The 27559-nt window shown below is 45.1% G+C and overlaps 1 protein-coding gene across 1 annotated transcript in view; it reads right to left on the reverse strand.

Annotated features, from left to right (window-relative positions):
• Positions 1–1289: 1289 nt before the first annotated feature.
• The window catches only part of RPS6KC1 (ribosomal protein S6 kinase C1), a 238383-nt gene continuing 212113 nt past the window's right edge, over positions 1290–27559 (reverse strand). Inside the window, exons 15-16 of the mRNA XM_073628393.1 lie at positions 23013–23108; positions 1290–4698 (exon numbers count right to left, since the gene is read on the reverse strand). Coding sequence (XP_073484494.1) covers positions 4588–4698; positions 23013–23108 — 207 coding nt within the window. The 3' untranslated portion in view covers positions 1290–4587. The remainder of the gene's footprint in view (positions 4699–23012; positions 23109–27559) is intronic.

Raw genomic sequence — 27559 nt, forward strand, 5'->3', positions numbered from 1 at the left:
AAGGGTAGATTTTTTTTTAGGGTATTTCTAACGAACAATTAACATTCAACCTCCGCAACATCTCTAAACTATGTCCCTTTCTAACCAATGAAACCACAAAGCTCCTGATTCACTCCCTGGTTATCTCTCGACTCGACTACTGCAACTCTCTCCTCATTGGCTTACCTTTAAATAGACTATTCCCCCTTCAGTCCATCATGAATGCTGCTGCCAGACTCATCCACCTTACAAACTGCTCAGTGTCTGCTACCCCTCTCTGACAATCCCTGCATTGGCTGCCACTCGTCCAACGAATTAAATTCAAAATACTAACAATAAGTTACAAAGCCATCCACAACTCTGCCCCCAGCTACATCACTAACCTAGTCTCAAAATACCAACCTAATCGCCATCTCTGTTCCTCCCAAGAACTCCTGCTCTCTAGCTCCCTCATCACCTCCTCCCATATCCACCTCCAGGACTTCTCCCGAGCCTTGCCCATCCTCTGGAATTCCCTACCCCAATTTGTCAGACTGTCTCCAAATTTATCCACTTTTAGGCGATCCCTGAAAACTTTCCTCTTCAGAGAAGCCTATCCTGCCTCCATCTAACAACTGCACTATTTTCTCCATTAGCTCATCCCCCACAGCTATTACCCTTTTGTATAACATGACCCTCCCTCCTAGATTGTAAGCTCTAACGAGCAGGGCCCTCTGATTCCTCCTGTATTGAATTGTATTGTACTGTCCTCCCTAATGTTGTAAAGCGCTGCGTAAACTGTTGGTGCTATATAAATCCTGTATAATTATTTCTAGATGTTCCCTGTGCAAGGCAGCAAATCTGCAATCTCTGAGTTCAGGTTCATTTTAATGGACATTAAATATTTTTGCAACATTACTTTCTATAGTAAAAGAAACAGAAAAGTAAAAGCAGTGTAAGGTACATTTTTTTCCCAGAATAAAAAAAAAAAGGTAATCTAATAAGGCTTGTGTAACTTTAGAGCCGCAGGCAAAGTCATTTCCTTTAGCAACACACTGTACTCTTGGACATACTGAACCTGTAAATGTATTGTAATGCACTTTATAATGAGGGCAGAATATGTTCTTGTACCATCATCCAGTATGAAGTAGCTGCACAAAAGGAGCAAGCCGGTTAAGTATACACAAAGAGAGAATTAAAACCTGCCGCTCCGGTGTGCAATCTGTCGCACACATAGGGGTGAACAAGCGGTTCATCCAAAGGTTTCCTGTAAATTGTTTAAAGGGTTTGAGAAAATCAACATAACGTGGAGACCAGAAGCTGATCAGGCATTATTCCTAGTAGAGACCTTTATTATTGTGCAATCATTTTAACATACTTTGGATCCCTTTGCTTTTCACTTAAAATCCTTCAATGCATACATATAATTTATCATTAAAGTTGAACTCCAGGCAAACAGCTAAATAGTTGATATACATTTATAATAACGGTTTCATCTTCTAAAAGACTGGTAGTTCTGTTCAACCAGTATTGTGTTCCAGGCATGCTTGACAAAACATTGCCAGCTTAGTGACCTCACTTTTCTCCAATACAGTTAAAGTGTTACTAAACCCACAACAGTAAAATCAGTCTGTATATGCAGTAAAGCATGCTTGTTATACTCACTGTGGGAAATAAGGGGTTAATCCTTGGCATTGTGTAAAAAGGCTGTTTGATCCTATATTCTCTGATCCTCCCCTTCTTTTACAGTCCCCAATCCATCTGGTAGTACAGACCCTTGGGGCACTCTACACATGCTCAGTTTTGTGTGTTTTTCTAGAGATTTTTTTTTTTGGAAGGGTGCATGTGATCAGCACAGGGCCAATCAGCACTGTCCAGACAGAGGGTAAGGGGGCCTGGATCCTGAAAGGACAGCTCAGTGCAGTATGACAGTATGAAAACTCCTCCTACAAGCTTCATTAGGAACTAGAAGTCACAAGACTGCTATATACTTCTGATGAGAAAAGCTATTTAGCTGTTTATATTTACCAAAATGATTGCATTTCCATGTTGTGTGTACTGTGGGAGACCAGATATAGTGAATGCAGGCTCCTGGCTTTAGTAACACTTTAAGCAATACAGCTTACCCTGGCTGGTAGTTTGAAAACAAAGGAACATCAACACATTCATGGAGTCATCACTCTGTTCTCTACCCCTGTCATATGTTATCCCGACAACAATGTTTTAGAAAATATTTGGTCTTCCCTCTCCCAATCCTTTTGTGAAGGGGATTACAGGAAGCTATTAGATAATATGCAGGTACTTTTATGAGCTGTAGTTCAACACAAAATTATTTTTAAAGAATACATACATTTATTTTTGTAGTTATTTATTTCTGGTATTTATATAGCACCAACAATTTAAGCAGTGCCTTGCATATTGTACATTCACATCAGTCCCTGCCCTCAAGGAGCTTACAATCTAAGGTCCCTATTTCACATTCATACATACACATACTAGGGCCAATTTTAGACAGGAGTCAATTAATCTACCAGCATTACTTTGGAGTATGGGAGGAAACCCACACAAGCGCAGGGAGAACATGCAAGCCTTATGCAGCTAGTATCCAGGTTGGGGGCACGAACAAAAGGACCTTAGTGCTAAAAGACAGGAGTGCTTACCACTAAGACACTACACTGCATTAGGTATGGCCTTTTTTATCTGCCTTGCTACAGCTTTAAAAGAGATGTATAAGAATTTTTTTTTTGTTAAAACATACAGTACTTACCTAGGCGGATGCAGGATTTGTCCAATGCTGCCCCCCGACTGACAAACGAGTGATCAAACACCGCGGATCGCTCAGTTCTCACCGCTCTCTGTTCTCCCCCTCGCTCACTGGAGCACTGGGCTGTGGAGAGGGCAGCTCAGGCTCTCAACAGCTCGCAGAGAGGCTGAGCCGAGTGCCGGTCCAGGCATGTGGGCGGATCCTGACCATATGGTGGCAATCCTTTTCGAGCCTGGCCTGGCTCTGTGACTTCAGCCGACAGCGGGCTTCAGCCTGTTGTCTGCTGATAACGGGTGACAGGAGTGCAGAACGATCTGCACTCCTGTGATCCACAGGGGAAGTACAGCCAGGGGATCTTTGGTTGAACTTTTCCTTTAAAAAGACTTTGTTGTGCTGCCCATTCAAGGCACAATGACAGAGTTTCTTTAAAGCCCACCTTCTGATACACTTATATATCATGGGTGCTCAACCTGTGACCGTCCAGCTGTTGCGGAACTACAAGTTCCATTATGCCCCTGCCTTTGGGAGCCATGCTTGTAACGGTCAGCCTCGCAATGCCTTGTGGGGCTTGTAGTTCCGCAACAGCTGGAGGGCCAAAGGTTGAGCACCCATGACTTATACTCACTTTCAAATAAAACAAAATTACCGCGCTTCACTAATCAAAAAATCAAAAGCTGCAGTCCCAATTTGTGAGGCATACACAAGAGCTTACACATCGTGTGACAGTGTTCAAGCCTAATGCCTGGCTGTTATTCCTGAGCACTGCATCATGGGAAGAAGTCACAAACTTCCCCCATACCTGAAAGCACCAGGTATCTTGTAGCAGCTGCATCTGAGAGAGGAACAGCAAGTATAGGAGAGGGGGCTCTGAAGAGACTCTGTCACTTTGCCTTGATAAGCAAACTGTCAAAATGTCTTATAAGCCTAAAGATCGCTGTGATATTGGGTAGGGCAAGAGAATACCAAGATTATAAAGAATATTTAGTATTATTAACTTGGTCAGCGAATTAACTAAAATCAAAGGATAAATCCAATATAAGTGCAAGCGTCCTTTTCTGTCCCTTCTCATTCCAGCAGACCATAGTCCCGCTCCTTTGACATCCTCACTGTACAGGCTTCCATGTTGAACAGGTAGTCAAAAATCATTAGAGGTCTATCCGGACACCTATACCACTTCCTCTAATAATTTCAATGGAAGTGTCTGCCAACCTGTCAGGCTTGGTCACCAACTTCCCCTTATCCTGCTCACAAGAAAATGAAGGAAGATCCCACACTGATGAATTCATCACTCTGTTCAGTTATCTCTCAATGTTAGAAAGATAACACTGTTCAATGTAGTAGTGAATGACTGGTTAACTGTACTCCTCATTCTGTGCAAACGATTTCAGGAAGTAAATATAAAGACAAATTTGGGTTTAATGGTCGTTGTATTTTATATACACTTTTTCTAAGCGAATGTCAAGTTCGTCAAATGCTAACCTTTCGTGTCTGCTTGGAGTTCAGCTTTAAGACTGTACATTTATACTTCTACAGACATTCAAACCTCACCCACGACATGCAAATCAAAATATCATTCCCATATTCTCCTTTTTGTCTCGGATATCTGGGTGAGAGTTTATTTGGATGCAATATGTTCCATAAGGAAAAGAGACGTGGTTCCGGTTTTCTAGACAAAGTAAATAAACTGGAGGGGGGGGAGTGGACCTGGGCCCCCACTACTGCCCAATAACTGCAGGGCAATCAGTAACAGGCTATTGATAACATTGTATCTTACTACCTTCTTCCCATCAAATGATGTCAGTTCTGTCTGTGCAATATGTAAAATATAAGTAGGCAGTGTTTCAAAGTTTTTATTGGACGTCAGATCATCTTGTAAACTCCTCCCAGTCCACTCCAGTAAAGAAAGGATGGGATTTGATCTCTTCAACACCTGCAACTCCAGCTCCAAGGCGCTCCAATGGATTAAACTGCAAAAGCTAAAAAAATAAATAAAAAAATAAATAAAATTGACAATTTTAATATAACGTATCAAAGATAAAATGTATCATTTTAAAATAGAGATGCTAAACATATCTGTCCCGCGCATATGATCTTTGTTCCCTTTAAGAGGTAAAGTGCCCAGAGAATTCTCAGCATTCAACTTACTTCCGGAAGTGTCGTATGCCTGGTGCAGCATCGAGCATTGTGGTTTTTTGCGTTGGCCACTAAATCAGTGCAGGACACATTACTGACATAGAGGCCAGTGGGAGGATTCTCCGGGTACTGTAACTCCTAAGGAGACTGAAGGTAAGTGATATAAAGCCAGGTTATTGTAACATCTCTTCTTTACAGGGGATCCTTTTTGTCTCATTTTAATTTTGCCATAAGTTCACTTAGACCCCTTTCACACTGGGGCTCTTTTCAGGCGTTTTAGCACTAAAAATACCTGAAAAGCGCCTCTCAAGCCACCCCAGTGTGAAAGCCCCAGTGCTTTCACACTGGAGCGGTGCACTTGCAGGATGTGAAAAAAAGTTCTGCAAGCAGAATCTTTGGGGCGGTGCGAGAGCAGTGTATACACCGCCCACTGAAATGAATGGGCAGCGCTGCCGAAGTACCTGCAAAGCGCTTCGGCAGCGCTGCAACACGGGCGCTCTTAATCCTTTCTTCAGCTGAAGAATGGGTTAAAAGCGCCCGTGCTGGGGCTCCGCTATAACAGCGGTAAAGTGCCGCTAAAACTAGCGGTGCATTACCTCTAACGACTGCACCGCCCTAGTGTGAAAGGGCTCTTGGAGAAGTACAGGCTTTCAAAAACAAACCTTCATACTCACCTAGGTGGATGCAGCATCGACCCGATGCTGCATATGTCTCTCAATGCCTATAAGACGGAGAACTGAGCAATCAAAGATGGCTGACTGTTCAGTTCTTGGTCTTCAGTGACCAGTCACCGGCTCTCTCCTCTGCCCCTCCAGTGCTCTCCGGAGCACTGGGCTGTGCAGGGGGTGAGCATCTGGCTCAGGCATGCTGAACGTCTGAGCCAGCTGCCGATCAGGCATTTGGGGTGATCCCAGAATTTTTGTCGGGATCCCTGCAGAGCCTGGACCGGCCCTGTAATGTCAGTCAACAGCGGACTTTAGCCTACTGTCTGTTGAATCTGGGTGACAGGAGGCACTGCTGTGACTCATAGGAGAAGTACAGCCAAAAAGGCTTTGGACATACTTCTCTTTTAAAACTCTTATTTTCAACAAAACAGAATATATCAGCATTTAATTATCAGTTTCCAAGACATGCTAAAAACTAGAGAGTGTCCTATACTACTATAAATATGATGTTTATTGAAAGGCACCTGTGCCCTCCTAAAACATAGTAAACTGTCAGCAAAACTGCAAACCAGATACCTAAGTGGCCTGTTGAGTTCATGATTCTGCTCTCCCCCCATATCTGCAAAGTCCCAAAACCCAGGGTGCTCCCATATGCAAATATAAGAGAATCCTGGATTTTGGGACTCCGCAGACAAAGCCAAGTTTTAGCCCGTTTCCTCCTCCACTTCAACACTGACCAGTAAAACAGAGTAGGAGAGCAATAACTGACTCCGTAAGGAGTGAACCTCCTGTATTTTATTTATTTAAGATACTTATATAGCGCAGTCAATTTACACAGTGCTTTACATATACATTGTGCATTCACATCAGTCCCTGCCCTCAAGGAGCTTACAATCTAAGGTCCCTAACTCACATACATACATACATACATACATACATACATACATATATTAGGGCCAATTTAGACAGAAGCCAATTAACCTACCAGCATGGCTTTGGAGTTTGGAAGGAACCCAGAGTACCCGGAGGAAACCGACCCAGGCCCAGGGAGAACATGCAAACTCCAGGCAGGTATTGTCATGGCTGGGATTCTAACCGACCCTAGTGCTGCTAGGCAAAAGTGCTAACCACTTAGCCACTTGCATTTTTAAAGTACCCGATAACTACAGTGTCAAAAGAAGACATAGTTCATAAAGAAGCAGCAATATACCTTAGCGATAGCTTGTGTGTTTATACGGAGCTGTGATGCTCCTCCCCATCCACTGCAAGTATCTGACCCTTTGGATGAGTCAAATACCTGAACCTCCCACCTGCTTGTACATTCTGTAGTGACATACAAGTTGGTTGGAAGAACCACAGTGTATATTGGTGGAGCAGGTATTCTACACACCCCAAAAAAAAGGCCCCTGTCCCTTTAAGGCATGTGATATAGCACAGTGTTTTTGCCAGATGTCCCTTTCTATGTTGTACAATAGCTGGTTGATCCTGCCTGTTCCTCTGTTCGCATGTGTACTGACCACGCGCACCATGGCTGCTGATCCCTAATGTGTGTGGTCAGATGACGTTTCTCCATTATCCTGCTTTGTATTCAGTGTCTCTGCATCTCCCCCTCAACCTGCCATTTCTGGAGTCTGTATGTGAACTATGAAGCCGATCTCCTCCCCGCCTTTCCCCTCTCCTCTCCTCCTGCTATGATTGAGTATTCTGCTGCAGCTGCTCCTCCCCTTTGGTAAAGTAACATCTATCATATACAGTGAAACCCCGGATTGCGATTGACACGATTTACAAACGTTTTGTAATACGAGCTAGTTTTTATTTTTAAATGCTGACTCGCTTTGCAGCTGGGGGGGTGCAGCACTGCATTTAGCCAGAGGTGCGGGGGGCGCCAGTGATGCTTGGAGACACTGAGAAACACTTGGAGACACTCCATTCCCGAGTGTCTACGAGCATCTCTGGCGCCCCCCGCACTTCTGGCCACATGCAGTACTGCATAGACCAGCAGTGGCTGTGAAACGGATTATCTGAGTTTCCATTATTTCCTATGGGCAAACTCGCTTTGATATACGAGTGCTTTGGATTCAATGCATGTTTCTGGAACAAATTATGCCCGTAATCCAAAGTACCGTATTTATCGGCGTATAACACGTACTTTTTTCCCCTTAAAATCAGGGGAAAATCGCGGGTGCGTGTTATACGCCGATCCCCCCTGCTGTTTGTGAGCGGAGCGAGCCTGCCGCCGATATACATACATAACCGAGTGTACTCGGCTAGCTCCGCTCACAGTCACGCCCAGTCCCGCCCTATGATGGACATAACACAGGGACTGGGTGTGACTGTGAGCGGAGCTAGCCAAGCCTAGCCGAGGACACTCGGCTATGTATGTCAGCTCTTCTTGGCTCCGCTCACAGTCACGCCCAGTCGCGCCATTGGACCTGTGTTATGTCCATCACAGGGCGGGACTGGGTGGGACTACGAGCGGAGCCGAGACCGGCTCTGTGTATCTCGGCAGCGACGCCATATTTAAACCGCAAATGATCTGCCAAGGTTGCAAATGATCTGCCAAGGCTGCAAATGACACTGACAAGGATGAAAAATGACACTGACAAGGATGCAAATGACAATGACAAGGATGCAAATGACACTAACAAGGATGCAAATGACACTGACAAGGATGCAAATGACACTGACAAGGATGCAAATGACACTGACAAGGATGCAAATGACACTGATAAAACTGCAAAGGATCTGACAAGGCTGCAGATGGACACTGATAAGGCTGCATTGATGGGCATTTAAATGTAAGTTTTTTCCTTAAAATTCCCTCCTAAACTTGGGGTGCGTGTTATACACCGATAAATACGGTATTACTGTACTTTTATCCTCTCTGTTTCAGTGCCGACCTTACGCACATATGCGGCTTCGGCTTAAAGGGGTTATGCCTGCAACCCAGGTGTCAGGGCTGGGCTCAGCCCTTCCTTCTCTGAGCTGGTCGCTCAGCTGTCGGCTAATTGTCAGCTCCTATCTCTCCACAGTGAATCACCTGTTGATGATATCCTGCTCGTCAGTCCTGCCTACTTAAGCCATCCAGCCCAGATGATCTCTGCCTTCGCCTTGGTCACAACTCTAGAGGCGCTCTCCTGTGTTCCTGTTAAAGACTTGCTTGGCTGACATTGCTTCTGGCTCCAGATCCTGCTTGCTGTTCTACTACGCTCATCTCTGGCTCCCTGATGTTTTGGCTTGTCTAACTATTTGTTCCGGTTCCTGAACTCTGGCTATGTTTTGACTACATTTACTCTGTTTACCTTTTTTTTATTATTATTAAACAAGTGAGATTTAACTGTACTTCTGTCTCAGTCTGATTCATGGTTTCTGACACCAGGACCGTTTTTTAGAGCTGCTGTTCAGCTGTTCATCCTCCCCTCCAGCCGCTTTCTGCTACTCTTTCTGGGCCTCCCGTCCCGCTGGGAGACCTGATCCACGATCCACCACTTCCGCCGGCTTTGCTGAGACTGGAACGAACCCAAAAACAGCTTCGATCTAGTTCCCTATGTAAAAACACTGAAGCGACATCACTTCCGGTTTTCTCGGCTGCCAATGGTGTACTAAAAAAATTACAGTATTCAGAATCACCATTTTTGGCGATCTGAATACTTTTAAGTGTAAAGAATTGATTTGGGGTCTTTTAGACCCCTGATCCCTCAATAAAGAGTACCTGTCACCACCTATTACTGTCACAAAGGATGTTTACAATCCTTGTGACAGCAATAAAAGAGATCAGAATTTTTATTTTTTGAAAGGGACAATGTAAAAAAATAAATAAGAAAAAAAATGTACATAATGTTTGGGTGTTCCAAGTAATTTTCTAGCAACAAAAAAAAAGGATTTTATTTGTCAGAAATAGGCTTAGGCATGAAAGGGTTAAATACAGTATTTTTTTTTTATTATAAAGCTAAATATCTTCTTTGCCCAGGGCTGCTGTGTGGTCAAATCTCCTCTCTCTGCTACCTTGCATACGTCAGAGGGGAATCTCAGCCCCTCCCACTGCACTCCTTAGATTGAGAGGGAGAGAAGAGAGAGGACATGTGACCACACAGCAGAGCTGGGCAAAGAAGGTATTTAGCTTTATAATTTAAATAAAAACACACACACACTGTATTTAACATGTTCCTAAAACAGAGAGTTTTCTTAATCTCATTCTTTCAAAGAAGAAATACCTAGTGATCCTGCCAATCCACAAGTCTTTTTTTGCCAGGGTATGGCAACACTATTTTGCCTGCAATGATATTAATTCAGCGTTGTCACCCTGAGCAGCTGCCGTAGACACTTTGAGCTGCATTGCTATGTATGCCAAGGGGGAGGGTTATCTTTTTCACAAAAACCGTAAGAGCAACTGCAAAAAAAAAAAACATTCCTCTCTGGGTGATCTATGTACATTGCAGGGATTTTAACATACTTAGCTGCAGATTCCTATGTTTTGTTATTCTGAAGAAATAACTGTTTTTCTGTGTCCGAAACCCAGAACCCAGTCCCAGGACACCTCCCTACCCAGACAGATTGGCATTGATGGTGACCACTGTCCAATACAAGGTCAGAAAGGCTGTGCCCTGCCGAAATCCCAGAGAGCAAAGCCACCACACCAGGGACCCCTGATTTCTGGCTCAGCCGAATTTGATAGTCCAGAGACCTCGGGCACTTTATGTCAGGATCTCACTTGAAAGAAGCTTGTATGGAACTGCACTAATGGAACCGCCTCAAAGGTAGATACCATCAGGCCCAACACCCACCTGCAGGACCACAGGGAGGACCACCTGCGAGACAACAGTAGCTGAAACGCAGCATGCAACTTCTGGAGTTTGTCTAGAGGAAGAAACTCTCTGGCCAGAGATGAAACCAGAGTCAGGGCCAGATAATCAAATTTTCTGGAAGGACCCGGAGCAGACTTCAGGTAGTATAGAAGCCAACTGAAAACTGAGGTCTGTATAGCAAGCTACGTCGCCCCTCAGGGTAGCCGAGGACTCTGCTCGCAGAAGAAGATCGTCCAAGCAGCCCAGGACTACAATCCCCCACTTACGTAACCACGCCAGAACTGGGGCCAACACCTTTGTGAGTACGCGAGGGGTGGAGGCGAGACCAAAAGTCAACAACGCGAGCTGAAAATGCTCTTTTCCCACAGTAAAATGGAGGAAGTGTTGGTGTTGGGCACATATTGGAGTGCATAAATAAGCATCCATGATGTCGACAGAAGCCCGACAGTCCCCATGATGAAGGGGCGCCACCACCGTGTGGATGGACTCCATTCTGTACCCACTGGAACCGGGACAAGCACACCCTGAAGCAACAGGGCTTGCATAGCCCCAAGGAGAACTGCCAACAGTCGGGTGACAGACACCAATTGTAAGAAAAAAACCCTTTTCCGGGTTCAAGGCCGGAACACTAGGACATAGGTGAGGGCGCGCCTTCATGCTGATGGGGCCTTGTCCATGGGTCTAGGGAGCCTCGCTCTCGGCTCACCAGACCAGGTCCATTGTGTGCCGAGAAGAAGGACCGCATCCGCTACAAGGCCCTTTTCCCCATTTCAGACTGTGGAAGACATTTACACTTCCCTCCTGTGAGACTCGTAACGATGTCATCCAAACAGATAATTGCCTTGAAATGGTAAAACAGAAAAAAAGGTAGTACTAAGTATTACCAAGAGGGCGGACTTTATAGGCTAAGAAACAATGGAGAGAAAGAATAATATAAACAATCGAATTTATTGAGATTTACATTTACGCAAAATAATCAAAAGGGTAAAAAAACGTAGCATTATCATATATACCCACGATAAGATGAACGGCGAGTTTAGAAAATTTGAATAAATCACAGTTTGTTAGCGGAGTCTGTGAGCAGGGGCAGAAGAGAACTTGTATTCCTGGTCTGAAAGAGGCTAAAAAGCCAAAGAACGTCCACCATATATATGGGACACATGTCCTTGATTAGGATTCAGCAGTGCTGTTCGCTATATATAAAGCCAAATAGCATACTGCTGTGTATCCAGGATTTGTGTAATAGAGTGCCCCTGGGAGATAGCGACCTACTGTGCAGTATTTTCTAAACTCACCATCATCTTCATCTTATCGTGGGTATATATGATAATGTATCCCAAACTAAGATAGAGAAACATATTCTCTTATCTGTTTTGTCTCTGAACCTTGGCAGTGTCCTGAAGAAGCCTAACAGCGAAACGCGTAGATGCACAAGGGCTCACTGCACAAAAACACAGATGCATATATGCTACGTTTTTTACCCTTTTGATTATTTTGTGTAAATGTAAATCTCAATAAATTCGATGGTTTATATTATTCTTTCTCTCCATTGTTTCTTAGCCTATAAAGTCCGCCCTCTTGGTAATACTTAGTACTACCTTTTTTCTGTTTCCTCAATACCTATGGACGTGGTTATTTCAGTGCACTTTTCTTCCTTATCTGCCTTGAAATGGTAACCCAGTCAGAGCTTTTTTTAGAAGCGCAGTCCGCAGTCCAACACTTAAGCCCCAATACTTGTTTAAGCACCACTGCAGAAACAGAGAGCTTAGCAACCAAGCGAACTGCGTCCAAGAGGCTTCGTATACAAACTGCAGCCCCCAGACCAACTGGTCCGCCAACTCAGCGAAAGCAGAGGGAATCTGCTCCCCCTCCAGGTATGTCAGCCAGATCCTTAAAGCTGGAGACTCCTCCCAGAACCATGGTCGCCTTGCGCACCCTAGAGACAGGGGGATCCACTACTGGTGGAACAGTCCACTCCTTAAGGAAGGACCCCACAAAGGGGTACCTCACAGCGAAGTGTCTTTGGAACGGCAAAGGGACGCTTTGGACACTCCCAGTCTTTACGAACAAATATCCCAAAATAGGAGGGAGAAGGGAACGCTTTTGCCATGTGAGACAGTTTATGGGTGCCAAGGGGACTGGTGTCTCTGCCGCAGCCACAGCTGCATCCTCCATCTTTAAAATTTCCAGCACAGATGTAAAAAGGGAGACAACCAGCACCTTCTGGTGCTCCACTGCAGTTGTGGAGGAACAACATTACTGACAGGACAGGGGGTGTGGCCACCAACCCCCCAAGGTAGGCCACATCCACGACAGCAGAGCTAGACATAGGATCAGTCAAGACCGATGAGACAGGGGAAGGCGGGGAGGGTGCCATTTACTAGCCTACATGCCCAAACGGCACCTGTGAAAACGCAAAGAACACAGGGGGCCGACTTACGACTTAGGCCCCATAGGGGCGTCACCGAGGTCTCACATGGGGGATGTTAACCGAGGTCCTGCACAGGGGGTGCTGACCCAGGATCCTCACAAGGAGTACTGGCCAAGACCCCGCACTGGGGCGCCTACTGATACCCCACACAGGGGGCACCATTGGACTCCTAACAGGGGCACTGGCTGAGACCCTGCACAGGGGGCACCTACGGATACCCCCGCAAAGGGGGCACCGGCTGAGACCCCGCACAAGGGGCGCCTATGGAAACCCCGCACAGGGGGCACCACTGAAACTCTCACAGGGGGCACTGGCTGAGACCCCGCACAAGGGGCACTGGCTGAGACCCCACACAGGGGGCGCCTACGGATGCCCCGCAAAGGGGGAACTGGCTGAGGCCCCTCACGGGGGGGCATCTACTAAGGCCCCTTACAGGGGGCGCCTACGGAGGGCCCACTTAAACAACCCCCCCAAAAGGGGGTCACCCTCAGAGCCCCTACAGCACCGTTTCCTCTGGAAGAAGGTGGACTTGGAAGGGCGTGGCCGTGTGGACTTGTAGGCTGCAAAAGCCGTGGCCTAAATTTTTGGCCTCCCGCCGCGAGTGCACAGGTCCGCGGGGGGGACCAGACCAGGTGGGAGCCGAGGAAGGAGGGCAGAAGCCCGCAATGGAAAGCGGCGCCCCGCACGTCGCCCGCAAAAGCCGCAACCTAAATTTTCGTCCGCCCGCCGTGAGTGCTCGGTGGGCCGCAAAGCCACACAGGGGGCACCAATCTGCAAATGCCTGGTCACCCACCCAACCATCAGGTGCCAAGGTGTCCCCATAGTGACAACCCTGGAGGGGAGGGTGGTGGACAGAGTGTCCGAAGCGCCTAAACCAGAGGCCTGGGCCTCACCCGGGGAAGGGGGGTGTGGAGGAGAACCCCAGAGGGACCGACCACCCCAGGGAGTACCCGCACCCCACACCACTCCAGGGAAGGAGAGGAGGAGGCCCCTTACTTAATGCTCCAGCGAGTGCGCGGGTAACGCTCCCAGACAGATCCTCCTCGCCACCGAAGTGGGGGGGCTGTCGGCCATGAGGAACACTGCGACACAGGCTGAGACCCGGTTGCATGCGACCTCTTGAGGCGTTTAACTCGCAGGGCCAGCTCCCATCCAGTGGGGCTATGTCGCGGCCAACCTAGCTCAGAGCTGCGGTCTGCACATGCTCGCTGGCCAGACTGGGGAGACCACTGGATCTTAGTGTCCAGCCCGTCGTCCAGTCCAGCAGTTGATTGTAGATCTTACAGGAAAAAAATCCAAGAGAAAAAAAGTAGCTCAAAAAGCAAAAACAAAAAATTGTCAGAACCAGATATCCCAGCAGGGAACTGGGTCCTTACTCCTGACTAGGCAGAAAAAAACTGAAGGCCTATACCAGAGAGGGGGGTGTATATCACTTAGGACTGCCCATAGGCGTATCAAAGTATTTTTTCTGCCTAGTGTCCTACTCCTGTAAGGGGCGATATAACCCTATGGTTCTGAACAAGGAAGCGCTGTGTCTGTCAATGAACGAATGAGAAAAAATCACTTATCCGATTAACCTGAACATTCCGTGCACAATAAATCAAACTAGTGACAAACATATAAATCACCAAATGCTGATGAACTAGTTAAAACCAAAAGAAATAAGGAAGCTTTTTTCCAATCGTGAAAAATGCTCCAACTTGTCAGTTGCATGTGAAAAGCTAAATAAAGACAGTTCTCCAAGTCAACTGCAGTTTTAAACTTCCTTTAAGTCAGTGGTTCTCAACCCCTGTCCTCGTGACCCACTAACAGGCCAGGTTTGCAAGATAACTGAAATACATCACAGGTGATATCATTTGCTGCTCAGTGATTGCAGTATTCTAGTCTGCATCTCCCCAAGGTAATACTTAAATTCTGGCTTGTTAGTGGGTCCTGAGGACCGGAGTTGAGAACCACTGCTTTAAGTGCTCTTCATATACTGTGAAAAACCTACCATCACTGATCCCGCCCCCCCACCCCCATGGACACATACTCACATACTCAAGTTTACAATGAGAAGGGTTACCCTACCCCTCAATGGCAATCAGCACAGGACATGTAGTCCAACTATTAAAAGTTATTTGGGTTTGGGCTTGATACGGTTGACAACTAACACTAACTGCCCTACATTTGATGCATGATGTACTTTCCTGGGCCCCTGTTTAGTCTTTATTTTATTTTTAATTTAGTTTCTGTCTCTCATTCTGCATATGGTTGTGGCCTCTTACACCCCTTGGGGGTTTTGACACCACAGACATTCTTGTGATCCTTGAGACTAAATCGTGTACGATTCTTCATGGCATTGTATTGATTTGAATGTTGACATGTATTTTATGTGTATGTGGACAAATGTCTATCTTCCTTAATTTTTTTTTTAATATAAACCTATGTGGAAAAAATAAAATAAGTGTGACCAAAATAGAACCTAAAAACATGTCTGGGGACAAGGTAAGGACCAGGCTGGGAGATGAGCTCACACTTCGTGGTAAAGCAGCTGCTCATCAATGAAGATGCCAACTAGCTGAAGAACTAGCTGAACATTAGATATCTAGGTGGCATCGGTTACAACTACTTGAACAGTTGTTTCTTTTTTTATCACTGAACACCTCTCTAAAATCAGTAATGGTATTGCAAGCTAGATAACATAGAACTAATACAATGTAGTATGTATATTCTAGGTATCTGTGTATCTAATTCCTGTACTGAAAGGGTCTTTGCATCAAGTACAGTACAGACGCTGGGATTTTCCCCAGTTAAACATTTGTCTTCATCTGCCACTACAAAGCAGAGGAAACTTTGAAGAGTATGAAAGTGAAGTCAAAGGCCCTGTATGTAGGGTGAGGAGTGGCATAAATTTCCCCAAATGCTCCCCATGGATATGTTTGTGACATTTGTAAGTAGAAAAGGAAAGGAAAAACAGACGAGCCTGCTCCATACTACTATAGGCTTTCCTTTTTCCTGCTAAAGACTTCCTGACAACATGGACTGCTGGTTTCCTCCTACAAACAACAGGCTACATTAGAATCTCCCCAGCGGCCACTTGCAGGGGTGTTATGAGCCATGATGAAGATGCTGGGTCATCAGAGGGTGCAGGGGTTAATTCCAGAGAACGCTTTCCCCTTTCTTATTACTTCTGGTTCTGCAGTGCAGGTGGCCCGTGAGGATCCTTAGCAGACATGATGGACCAGGGATGACCTCATAGGCCTCCAGTCTACAAGGATGCCGGGTCAAAGCTCAGGGACCCAGACAAAAGGCTGACAGCATGCAGCTTAGACTAAAGGTTTGACCTTTGTGTCTTTTGCAAATTACTCTATGACTTATATAGTATTTATGATATAAGGATGTAGTCTAGTCAGACCATAGACCAAAACAACTATACAGTTTTTACCAGAGAGTTGCACAATTTTACATACAATGATAGTAGGAAAAAAGAACAAAACAAAATGGGATTTTGTTTTTACAGATGCCTGTTTGTAAAATGAATCTTGACTGTTGTAGACTCAAGATTTGGAGAGTCATTTTACAAATGGGTGCCTCTACTATTAAAATCTTATTTTTTTCACACTACAGCTAATAACTTGCCATCTATCAAGAGGGACTAACACTTGGATTCTCCAGCATCCAGAGCCGTGTGCTCAATCTGTGGCTTTTGGTACATGATGTCCAGCCCTTGGACCATCATTGGGAGTGAAAGCAATGATTTGTAAAGAAGTAATAACAGTGATTTCTACTGATCTCCTAAAACATGTCCCCAGTCTCTCTCTATATTCTGCAGAAGGTTTCCAGTCTCCAACCAAACCTATAACATGTCTATAGTCTCTGTCCATTATTTTATATCTGCAGTATCTGGCAGTCCTCTCTACTTAACATTACGTATGTACCTTGGGTGATGTCAGGATGCCACAGTTTAAACACCCTATACCACGTAAGTTGGCTATCTTTTGTCCCAAGCAACCTACTTGGACCAAGATTTGCATGGAGACCTCCCTCTCAATACAAATCTCTGGTACAGTGGCTAAGAAGCTAACACTTCTGCCAAGCAGCACTAGGGTTGTTGGTTCAAATCCCAACCATGGCACTACCTGCCTGGAGTTTGCATGTTCCTCCTGTGCATTGGTTTCCTCCGCTTACTCCGGTTTCCTCCCACACTCCAAAAACATGCTGGTAGGTTAATTGGCTCTTGTTTAAATTGACTCTAATATGTATGAATACATGTGAAATCCCTGGTGATCCTGCTAGTCTCCTTGCTTTCCTGTTAAAAACTGACCACACTATGCAAGAGAGCACAGCGTGGTCAGTTCTCTGGCTATGCTGGGAACTCAGTGTACTCTCCTCTATTGATCAGACTTGTCCTGACACGCCCCCCACTGCACAGCCATTCACTAGGAAGCTCAGCTGCTTCTCCTCCCCCAGCTCTTATGCAGCTGAGGACAGAAGGAATGTGATCACTTATTAAAAAAAAAAAAAGGAAATTTTTAAAATTTTTTTTTACATCTATACAAAAATGTTTTGCATTTTATTTCTATCTTAAACTGAATGGATTGTTTTTCATGGTGATCGTTTACAATCACTTTAGGGGAAACAAACCATTTTTTTACTTCCCTTCTAGGTCGTAGGCGTGCACTTAATTTTGCACTCCTGTGACCCAGAATTAGCTGACAGTGGGCTAAAGTCAGCTGATGGCTGATGTCACAGAGCTGCTCTGGAAGGATCCCAACAATAAAGTCAGAATCCACCCGGATGCCTGACCGGCAGTTGACTCAGCCTCTCAGTGCACTGCTGAGAACCTGAGCCAGCCGCTCTCATCCCTTCCCCAGCCCAGCACTCCAGTGAGCACTGAAGGGGCAGAGCAGAGAGCAGTGACTGACAATCACCGCTCTCCGCTCAGAGTGGACTGAGAACTGAGTGAACAGCTATTGCTCAGTTCTCGGGCTTAGAACCGGCGCTGTGATGTTGCAGCCATTGAAGGGAGTAGGTATGTTTTCTTTTTTCTTCTTTTCTCCTTTAATATTTACTGTAAAACAGATGGAAATTGTAAACACAGATACAGATTTAATATAGTTTTAACTGTATCTGTAATAAATAGGATTAAAAAAAAGGCTCAAAACAATATAACTTCTCAAATAAAAAGTCTAAAAAAACATTTAAAAACCAGGACTCTGTATTGGCTTAATAAAAACACAACGCTCATTGCTTCTGAAGTTTCGTTTCTGTAAAAGTCAAAAAAGCACCTTACATAATTGCCCTTCTAGTAGAGACTGCTGTGCCACCTCCTGCACAGAAATCTCGAGGGAGCCGATGTCCTTGGATCTCCCTTAGAACAGATCGCTTGGGTCTCAGATGTGATGTGGAAAGAGTAGGATGTATTTTGACAAGTGCAAGGCAGACAAAATGAGACAAGTCTGCCATCAGAGAGAATTTGTAAAACACAGATGTCTGAAATGATCCTATTTCTAATAGGGGAACGAACACAGATCATCAGAAACCTTCCACCACTTCCCCCTCCTTGCACTTCTACGGAGCCAAAAATCTGCTCCAGGCACGGCAGAAGAGAAAAGGCAAAGGGAATTCTTTGCGCTTAATTCCTCTCTTCCCATTGCCAGCCTTGTCAAGATCTTGGAACGGATGAGCCAAGATGAGGAGCGAAGCGCTGACTCCGGTAAAGGCACCTGAAACAGAGGCCGCGTCTTCAGAAGTTCAGTGTCAGGCGAACGCTTGACAACATTTGCCGTTTTAATATTTCATCTGTGAGCTGCGGCGTTCACTGGGGGCGGGAAGAATCTCCAAACCAGCTGTTCATAAAATAAGCAAAGCTGGGGAAAAAAAAAACACAACAAAAACCATCAAATCCATTTGTTTTATTCACCGGCGTGGATGCTTCTCGGCAATTGAATACAAATAGTGGCCTGTATGAAATAATGATCGACTGAATGGGGACCTGTATTTAGAGGAGGACTTGTCTTAGTGTGACAGCTTTGGAAGAGTTCTAAGATTGGTGTCAAAAGTCTATGTTTTATGTTCTAACATTCAAAAACTAAAATATGCAGCAATTGTATTAGCCGACTTAAACATTTACTATCAAAAAAGGGAAAAATTGAATGAGGAGAAAAACAAGTATCTGACTTATAATTTTTTTCAGGCGCCCTATAAAGAAAAATACTTTGCAATTGCTGAGCTTCTTATGCCTGGCTGTCATGTTGATTTTTTAGCTTCAAGTGGAACTTCACTCTCGCAATCAACATGCTGCTAGTATTAGTAAATAGATAGGAAAGTATATCATATTTACTTGTTTACAACTTTTTTTTTTTTACATCTCTTCAGTTACTTCCCGGTTTCTTGCCTTGGCAAATGATGTCATTCATCCAGGAGACTTCAGGAGGTAAGGAGAGGAGGAATGTTTTTTTTCAGCTAAGCACGCTCTCCTGTATACATGCTTGAGCTAAGGGCATATGGATTCCAGGAAGTAAATGCTACATGAATCACCTGCCCTTACACAAGATGGCCACAGCCAGAAATGCCAGGGGGTTGTTTTTTAAAGTGATTTCTCAAGAAAATAAAGCACAGAGACATAGATGGATGGGCGAGTATGCTTTGAATATTAAAAATGAATTAAATTGTGTTTTTGGTTTGTGGGGCTCAGACAGTGGCGACCCGTATTGCAGGGCGCAGGGGCACAGAGCATGGATTCCAATGGGGTTTTTTTTTTTTTTTTTAGACGCAAGTGATTAGAGCCAGAGGCTCTAATAGGCTTCAAAAAAAGGTAGGCTCGGGGCACAGAGCACTGCGTCCTGAGCACACCCACTTGTGTGACAATAGCGAATGAATATTCGCTATCGTCTTCCTGATTCTCCTCCTGGCCAATCAGGAAGCAGGTCCTGAGACCCGTCACCTGATGGGCAAAAGGAGAGGCGATCCTATTGGCTGTCTAGGAGGAGGAGGAGGGAGGAGACGCAGGGGAGGCCGCACCACTGTGAAACTGAGGAAGGAAGGGACGCCGCCCGGAGGAACCCTGCGACCTAGATGGGGTAAGTGCAGGGGCCGATCGACCGACCAGAGGGGGGGTATACCACCAGCCGCCACTGGGCTCAGATGCAGCGAAGATCCGCTTTAAGTATTTATGGACCTGAAACAAGTATGAAGAGCAGGAGTTCCATCATCACTGGCTGCATGCTTGTTCCAGATTGGTGACTCAAAAATGACTGAAATCAGATGGTAAGCATGAAGCAGAAAACATTTTCATACAGAGGTCCGCAAGCATTGGACTATTACTTTACTTTAAAGAGTACCTGCATTTTTTTAACATGTTATGAACTATGTTCCATTTGTCTTTAAATATTCTCACTCTGCAGCCATTTTATTTTTTTAGCTATAAGGCCCCTTTCACACGGGCACCATCAGTTTAGCCACGTTAAAAACGTATCAGTTCTTATCCGTTGCTTCATCCATCTTCATCCGTCATCCGTTCCGTTAATCTCCGTTTTCATCCGTCTTCCGTTCCGTTAATATCCGTTTTCATCCGTTAATGTACACGTTTACATCCGTGTTTTCATCCGTTTTTGTATCCGTTTTCATCCATTTACAGCAGTTTCTTTGCATTTAAGGAAATTACCTAGAAAGCCTTGCTCCACCCATCCTACACTGCCATGCGTGAACAATTTGCCGACTACTTTCTATCTCCATCAGGAGAAGTTTCATGGCAGTACATATATATATATATATATATATATATATATATATATATATATATATAATGCAGTGCAAATTTTAATTAATTCATTAATTTGGGTATTTCATTGTGTTTTGATAGCATAAAAAGACACAAAAGCACATGATATGTTCAAAACAGTTTTAGTTTTATTATTCTGCATAACCCTTTTAAAATAAAGATTTTTTCACTTTGTTTTTTTATTTGTCAAAGTATGAACTTTGAATTATTTCTTCAAAACGGATCTTAACTGATCGGACGTTGACGGACATTGTCAGTTAATGTCAGTTAATATCCGTTTTGACGGATCTGGACGTAGCTTTGTACGTTAAAAAAAACGGATAAAAACGGAAGCGGAGGTTAACTGATGGTAACGGATGGTCATCCGTTTGCCCATAGAAATGCATTGTCGTCCGTCGACGGATGGAAGAAAAACGGATAGACGGTCCGTCCGTGTGAAAGGGGCCTTAGTCTATAAATTCAGCAATAACGTTTTTTTTTTTCTAAATAAAATTATTTACAATAAATATCATGGGGGGGGGGGGGGGGGCATTGTCTTCAGAGATCTATTTCATTTTTATAGTTATTTTTACGGAAAAAAAAAAAAAACCTTTTATTACTAATAATTTGAAAATAGCAATTGTTACTACAGTTTTAGGCCTTGTTCACACCATGTAGACGTACATCTTTCTGCAAGGGTACATAGAAAATAACTGTTTTCTTTGTGTCCTTGCATAGACATTTATGTTGCATATTTCTGCACAGAAGGAGACAAAAAGCACGACACCCGCTTTGTGGTATAAGCAAAGCTCATAGAAAACAAATAATTTCTTTGTGTCCTCAAAGAGACCTGCATTAGTAAAATGGTGTGAACAAGCTCAAAAATATTCCAAGTCAAATCTGCACTTTTTTCCATCAGTTGTTATGCATATATAGTGTGAAAATCTTTTTTATTGTAATTGATCCCATTTATTTTGACACCAAAATAATGCTTGCAGTACAAAAGCATGGAAAATTTATTGGCAAATGAAATGATTTGCCTTTTTTCTTTTTACCGTTTACACTTCAAAAAACTAGATGGGGAGCAAAAAATTGTATGAAAAGGTAAAGAAAAATGGCGCCCCGATGACTGGTAATCGGATGGCTGGTGGGGAAATTATCAAGAAGCAGGAGAGATCCTAAAGCACAAAAAACATTCTAGATGTTCCCTATAACATAGCAAATCTTCTTTTTTTAAGTTTGGATCTACTTTAACCGCTTCAGCCCCGGAAGATTTAACCCCCTTCCTGACCAGAGCTCTTTTTGCGATTCGACACTGCGTCGCTTTAACTGACAATTGCGCGCTCGTGCGACGTTGCAACCAAACAAAAGTCCTTTTTTTCCCCACAAATAGAGCTTTCTTTTGGTGGTATTTGATCACCTCTGCGGTTTTTATTTTTTGCGCTATAAACAGTTTAGCTCCACTTTCAAATTTATATCTTATTAATTTGATCATAGCAGCACCATTCTTTGCATCACTGCGAGTAGAGGGTGCCATAGTGATGCCTCCTCAGGGGTTGGGTCCATGATGGTCTGCACCTCAGGGGTTGGGTCCATGATGGTCTGCACCTCAGGGGGTGGGTCCATGATGGTCTGCACCTCAGGGGGTGGGTCCATGATGGTCTGCACCTCAGGGGGTGGGTCCATGAAGGCCTGCACCTCAGGGGATGGGTCCATGAAGGCCTGCACCTCAGGGGGTGGGTCTATGATGGCCTGCACATCAGGGGGTGGGTCCATGATGGCCTGCACCTCAGGGGGTGGACCTCATTCAAGCTGGAAGACTGAGAATATCTAGTGGCGGAAAGCAATTACTGCAGGGGATAGAGAAGAGGTGAGTGCTGTAGCCCAAGTTGCTTTCTTTTGTTATAAAGGCCTCTTTCACATGGACGATCCGTATGTCCGTTTTTCATCCTTCCGTTTTCGGATGAAAAACGGACATACATTCATCACTATGGAGCGTCGGATGTCAGCGGTGACATGTCCGCTGACATCCGACCCCGCTCCGATCCGAAAAGTGTAACGGAGGAAAAACCTACTTTTCCATCCGTTTTCGGATCGGATCGGGTGACGACGGACACTACGGTCCGTCGTCATCCGATCCCCCCATAGGGGAGAGCGGCGCTCTGACAGGTCCGTTGCTGCACAGTGTGCAGCGATGCACCTGTCATCTTCCTGCTCAGCGGGGATCGGCGGAGCGATCCCCGCTGAGCCAGCGGATGTTCACGGGGCGGATCATCACTGATCCGCCCCGTGAGAAAGAGGCCAAACACCTCCTGGGGCTCCAGTTTAATGTTTATATTTTGCCCAGAGCTGAGCTTTACTACAACAAAAATATACAGAAAAACAAACTTGTATAATGTTAAACGTTACTTTAAGATAAACCATGCAATAATCATTTAAAATATGTGCTTAATAAAAACACAATATACATTCTCTTTAAAGGAGGGTGTTCAGCAGGTTATTACCGCATTACCTGCTGAATGAGGGACCTTGCTTCTTTAGACACACATTCCGGCACATTGAGGGAAGTATGAGTGCTGATTCCCGCTGGGTGACAATCAACCAGTGCCTGAAAAAGCAAGTTAAAACTGTATTCAATATATTGGATGTTACAGACCAGCACACACATTTCTGATATATTCTGTACATGGCTTTCTTATATCTTTCTTATGTGCTCTCTGAATCTGAGTTCCCAGCTCCACCCACCAGGAACAACCACAATATAAGAGGCACAAGAATTAATTATCTGGTGATTCAGTCAACCCTGGTCACCACATCAGTCATGAAAAGCTTCAAGTAATTTTTTAAGTAAATACTATTTAAATTAATGGAAAAGCAAAACTTTTATTTAGTTTTGTCTAGAGTGGTAAGGAGGTTAGATCCTCTGTCAATTGCTTGTATAGCTGTCTTTGCCTCTATTGGGGAGATCCACCTATCTGTCCTTTTGAGCATTTTCAGGTGAAATTTGCTATTTCAGAGTTGTCACTAGAACAACAGATGAGGGTGCATTTTTCAATGGGGACACCTACTTTCTGACATCTAAGAGGGGAATACCCCTCTGCCTTTCACTACCTGTTGCACCACTGGGATAGGAGTGAAGGAAGATCGCCCTAATGGGACACAGCAAAGAATAAAGCGAGGGGTTTTAGCCCTTCTCAACTCTATCCAAAACTAAAAGGTTTGATTTTACTTATGCTTTAAACCAGAACCCCGATGCGGGGTGGGGGGCGGGGTTTAATGCTGGGTTTGTTTTTGTTAACACTATTTTGTTGTTTCAGGTGCTTTAGATATGACACATGTTTGAACAGAACCATTTACACAATGCTATGTAGAGTAATATATGTGTGGCTGGGCTGGGCTGCTGCCTGTCTGGTATGTTACATAACTGCATATCCATTATACCCCATACTCCATGGCTGAGTTAAAGGTAATTTCATGGAACGTTCGGGGGCTTAATACTGCTGTTAAGCGTTCCCTGGTGTTTCCTTCGCTCCCACAATCCGCAGATCTGTATTCTCCAGGAGACACATCTGCCGCAAAACAAAAGGGTATGCCTTAGGAAAGCCTGGGTGGGCCTCAATTATCATTCCACCTTTTCCACCTATGCCCGGGGGGTTAGCATCCTGGTCCACAAGACATTACCGTTTAGGCTAATTGAGGTTAAAACCGATAAAGAAGGGAGATTTGTTGTTATACATGCTAATATATTTGATAAGAATGTGGTACTAGTTGGGCTTTATGTTCCTCCGCCAGCATCTGGCAGGGTCCTTCACGAGATCATGCAAATAGCGGTGCAATTTGATACCGCATTGGTATACCTTATGGGGGACTTTAACATGGTTCCACTTCTGGAACTGGATCGGCTGCAATCCTCGGCTCGGGACACTCCGGACCTCAGGCAGTGGGCAGAAACCTTTGCCCTCACTGACGTCTGGAGGCACTTGTACCCGACATTGAAAGTTTTCACTTGCCATTCAGCCACACACAAAACGCTATCTAGAATTGATCTTGTCTATGCTTCAGGCCCTGCATTACAATATGTACAGGACCTATCTGTGCTTCCCAGGGGAATTTCAGATCACGCACCATTGTGCTTGACACTGACGCTGTCTGTCCCACCAGGGACTCGCCTGTGGCGTTTATCCAGGTTTTGGGCTAATGACGAGAGACTGTTGGAACCCCTAACGGCCTCTATCTGCAATTTCTGGACAGATAATGCTGAATCAGCTGCCCCTTCTGTTGTATGGGACTCATTTAAAGCTTGGATACGTGGGGAGTATGGGCATAGTATCACTCGGCTCGAGCGTGACTCTACTCGCTCCATGGATGAGCTGGAGGCACTGGCGGGCAGGTTGGAGGCTGAATACGTTTCTGCTCCTGGGGAGGACCGGTATAGGGCATGGAAAAAGGCTCTGCGTGACCTATCCACTACTAGGATGGCCCAGACAGACAAAGCCTTGTTATACTCCGCTCAACATGTGTTTGAGCATGGTGGTAAAAATGGGAAGCTTCTTGCGTGGTTGGCTAAGGGAAATATTCCTTCAACCCCCATAGGCTCCATTAGAGATAATACTGACCAGATCCTTACTGCCCCTGCTAATATTAATGACCGTTTTCGAGAATACTTTCAGGAGGTTTACTCCTCTAGAGATGTTGCATCGGATTCATCCATGTCCTCTTTTTTTGACTCCCTGTCTATCCCTGTTTTGTCTGAGGAAGCAAGGGAGGGGCTGGAGGCTGACATCACACTTGAGGAGATACAGGTTGCCATGGGACATCTCAAGGGAGGGAAGGCCCCGGGTGCAGATGGGCTACCATCTGAATTTTATTCCAATTTTCTGAACTACTGGCCCCTAAGTTGACTTCACTGCTTTCTAAATTTGCAAATCTGCCAGCCCTACCTGACTCAATGAATGAGGCGGTTATTGTACTGGTTCCTAAACCAGGAAAAGACCCTCTTGATTGCGCATCGTACAGGCCCATCTCGTTGCTAAATGTTGATGCCAAGATCTTTGCTAAGGTCTTGGCCACCCGACTATCCCATGTAATAGAAGACCTAGTGGGTATAGACCAGACGGGATTTATGCCAGGCAAGGGCACAGATATTAATATTAGGCGCCTATTCCTTAACTTAGCAACATCGCATGACAACACGGGGTCCAGGGTTATTGCCAGTTTAGATGCCGAGAAGGCTTTCGACTCTGTTGAATGGAAATTTTTATGGGAAACTTTGCGTAGATTTGGATTCGGTCCCAACTTTATTCACGGAGTACGATTGCTGTACCGATCCCCCCCGGGCACGGGTTCGCACCAACAATTGGGTCTCAGACTCCTTTGCTCTGTTTCGTGGTACGAGGCAGGGATGCCCGCTCTCCCCCAGCCTGTTCGCCCTGGCGCTGGAGCCTCTGGCAATTGCCATAAGGAGTGCACCGGACGTTCTGGGCCTACGGGTGGGTATGATGGAAGAGCGCCTCTCCCTCTATGCCGACGACGCATTATTGTACCTTAATGATGCTGGGCCCTCTCTTCAGGCTGCCTTGCATATTTTTGACAGTTTTGGTGGACTCTCGGGAGTTAAGATAAACTGGACCAAATCAGTCCTATTTTTTATAGATGATGGAGTTAACCCTGGACCCCTCTCCTCCCCACTACAAAGGGTTAGGGAATTTAAGTATCTTGGAGTTGTGATCACTAGGAATCTCTCTGATTTTATTGTAAGAAACCTGGCCCCTGTTCTGAACACCCTAAGTTTGAAATGTGCTGCCTGGGAGAATCTTCCTCTGAATCTACTGGGTCGCATTAGTCTCCTTAAAATGATGATACTACCCAAATTTAACTAACTGTTTAGGAATTGCCCAGTCTGGGTCCCCGCCTCGTTTTTTAGAGAGATTGACCGTATAGTGGGTTCCTTTATTTGGTCGGGGAGAAACCCTAGGTTGGCACGTACTACATTATGTTTACCTGCAGATTTGGGCGGACTTGCCCTCCCAAATTTTCAGTTATATTTTTGGGCAGCCATGTTGGTGACGGTACACTGGTGGTTCCAGGGTTCTAGATCTAATGTGGCGACCTGTCTCGAGGCAAATATTCTAGGTTCCCTGACGGACCTTCGGAATTTTCCCTATAGAGGACCCAAGGCATATTGTGAGGTCCCTGGGCCTACTAGAGCAACTTGGAGGGTGTGGGAAGCGGCTAGGCGCAGATACTTGAGACCTGGCCAGTTGTCTCCAGCTCATCCCCTATGGGGGAACCCACGACTTAAACACTTCCGTATGTTACCGGACCCACAGGTGTGGGCCAGATATGGTGTAACCTTGTTGGAACACGTAATGCCTGGGGGTCAACTGCTCTCCTTGCATGAGCTTACGGCTAAATTTGGACTGCCCCGTTGGATGGGGTTCCGGTACCTACAGCTGAGGCATGCGGCCAGGGCTCAGTTCCCGCAAACTCCCCTCTTACAGACGGACCCCATCGAAGATCTCCTAGCTCCTGGTGACTTGTCTAAACCCCTATCTTCTCTATATAGTGCGTTGTTGGGAAGAGATTCCCCTAAGATTAATGAATTATGGGAAAGATGGCGGGCTGATATCCCGTTGCTGGATAGGGAGGGATGGGAGGACTGTCTAGAGTATGGCCCGAAATTAGTGATAGCATCCAAGGACAAACTGATTCAAGTTAAATTTATACATAGAGTCTACTATACCCCGCAGAGGCTCCATCGCATATTTCCTGAGAGAGACCCCATGTGTCCTAAATGTAAAGTCCATATAGGCACATATATACATATGTTCTGGGAGTGCCCAGTTGTTGCACTATTTTGGACTAAAATCGTAGGTGAAATCAACTCCAGATTGCAGACCTCTATCCCGCTCTTGCTGGCCATGGCGTTGCTAGGGATACATGATGATGAGCAGAGGCCATATCATCTTAAATTACTGATTTCCTTCCTTCTTTTCTATGCCAAAAAAGAAATACTCATGAAATGTATAGATTCTTCCCCTCCATCCTTCTCAGCCTGGG

The sequence above is a fragment of the Aquarana catesbeiana genome, linkage group LG04 (assembly GCF_042186555.1).
Source record: "Aquarana catesbeiana isolate 2022-GZ linkage group LG04, ASM4218655v1, whole genome shotgun sequence".
NCBI classification, from domain to species: Eukaryota; Metazoa; Chordata; class Amphibia; order Anura; family Ranidae; genus Aquarana; species Aquarana catesbeiana.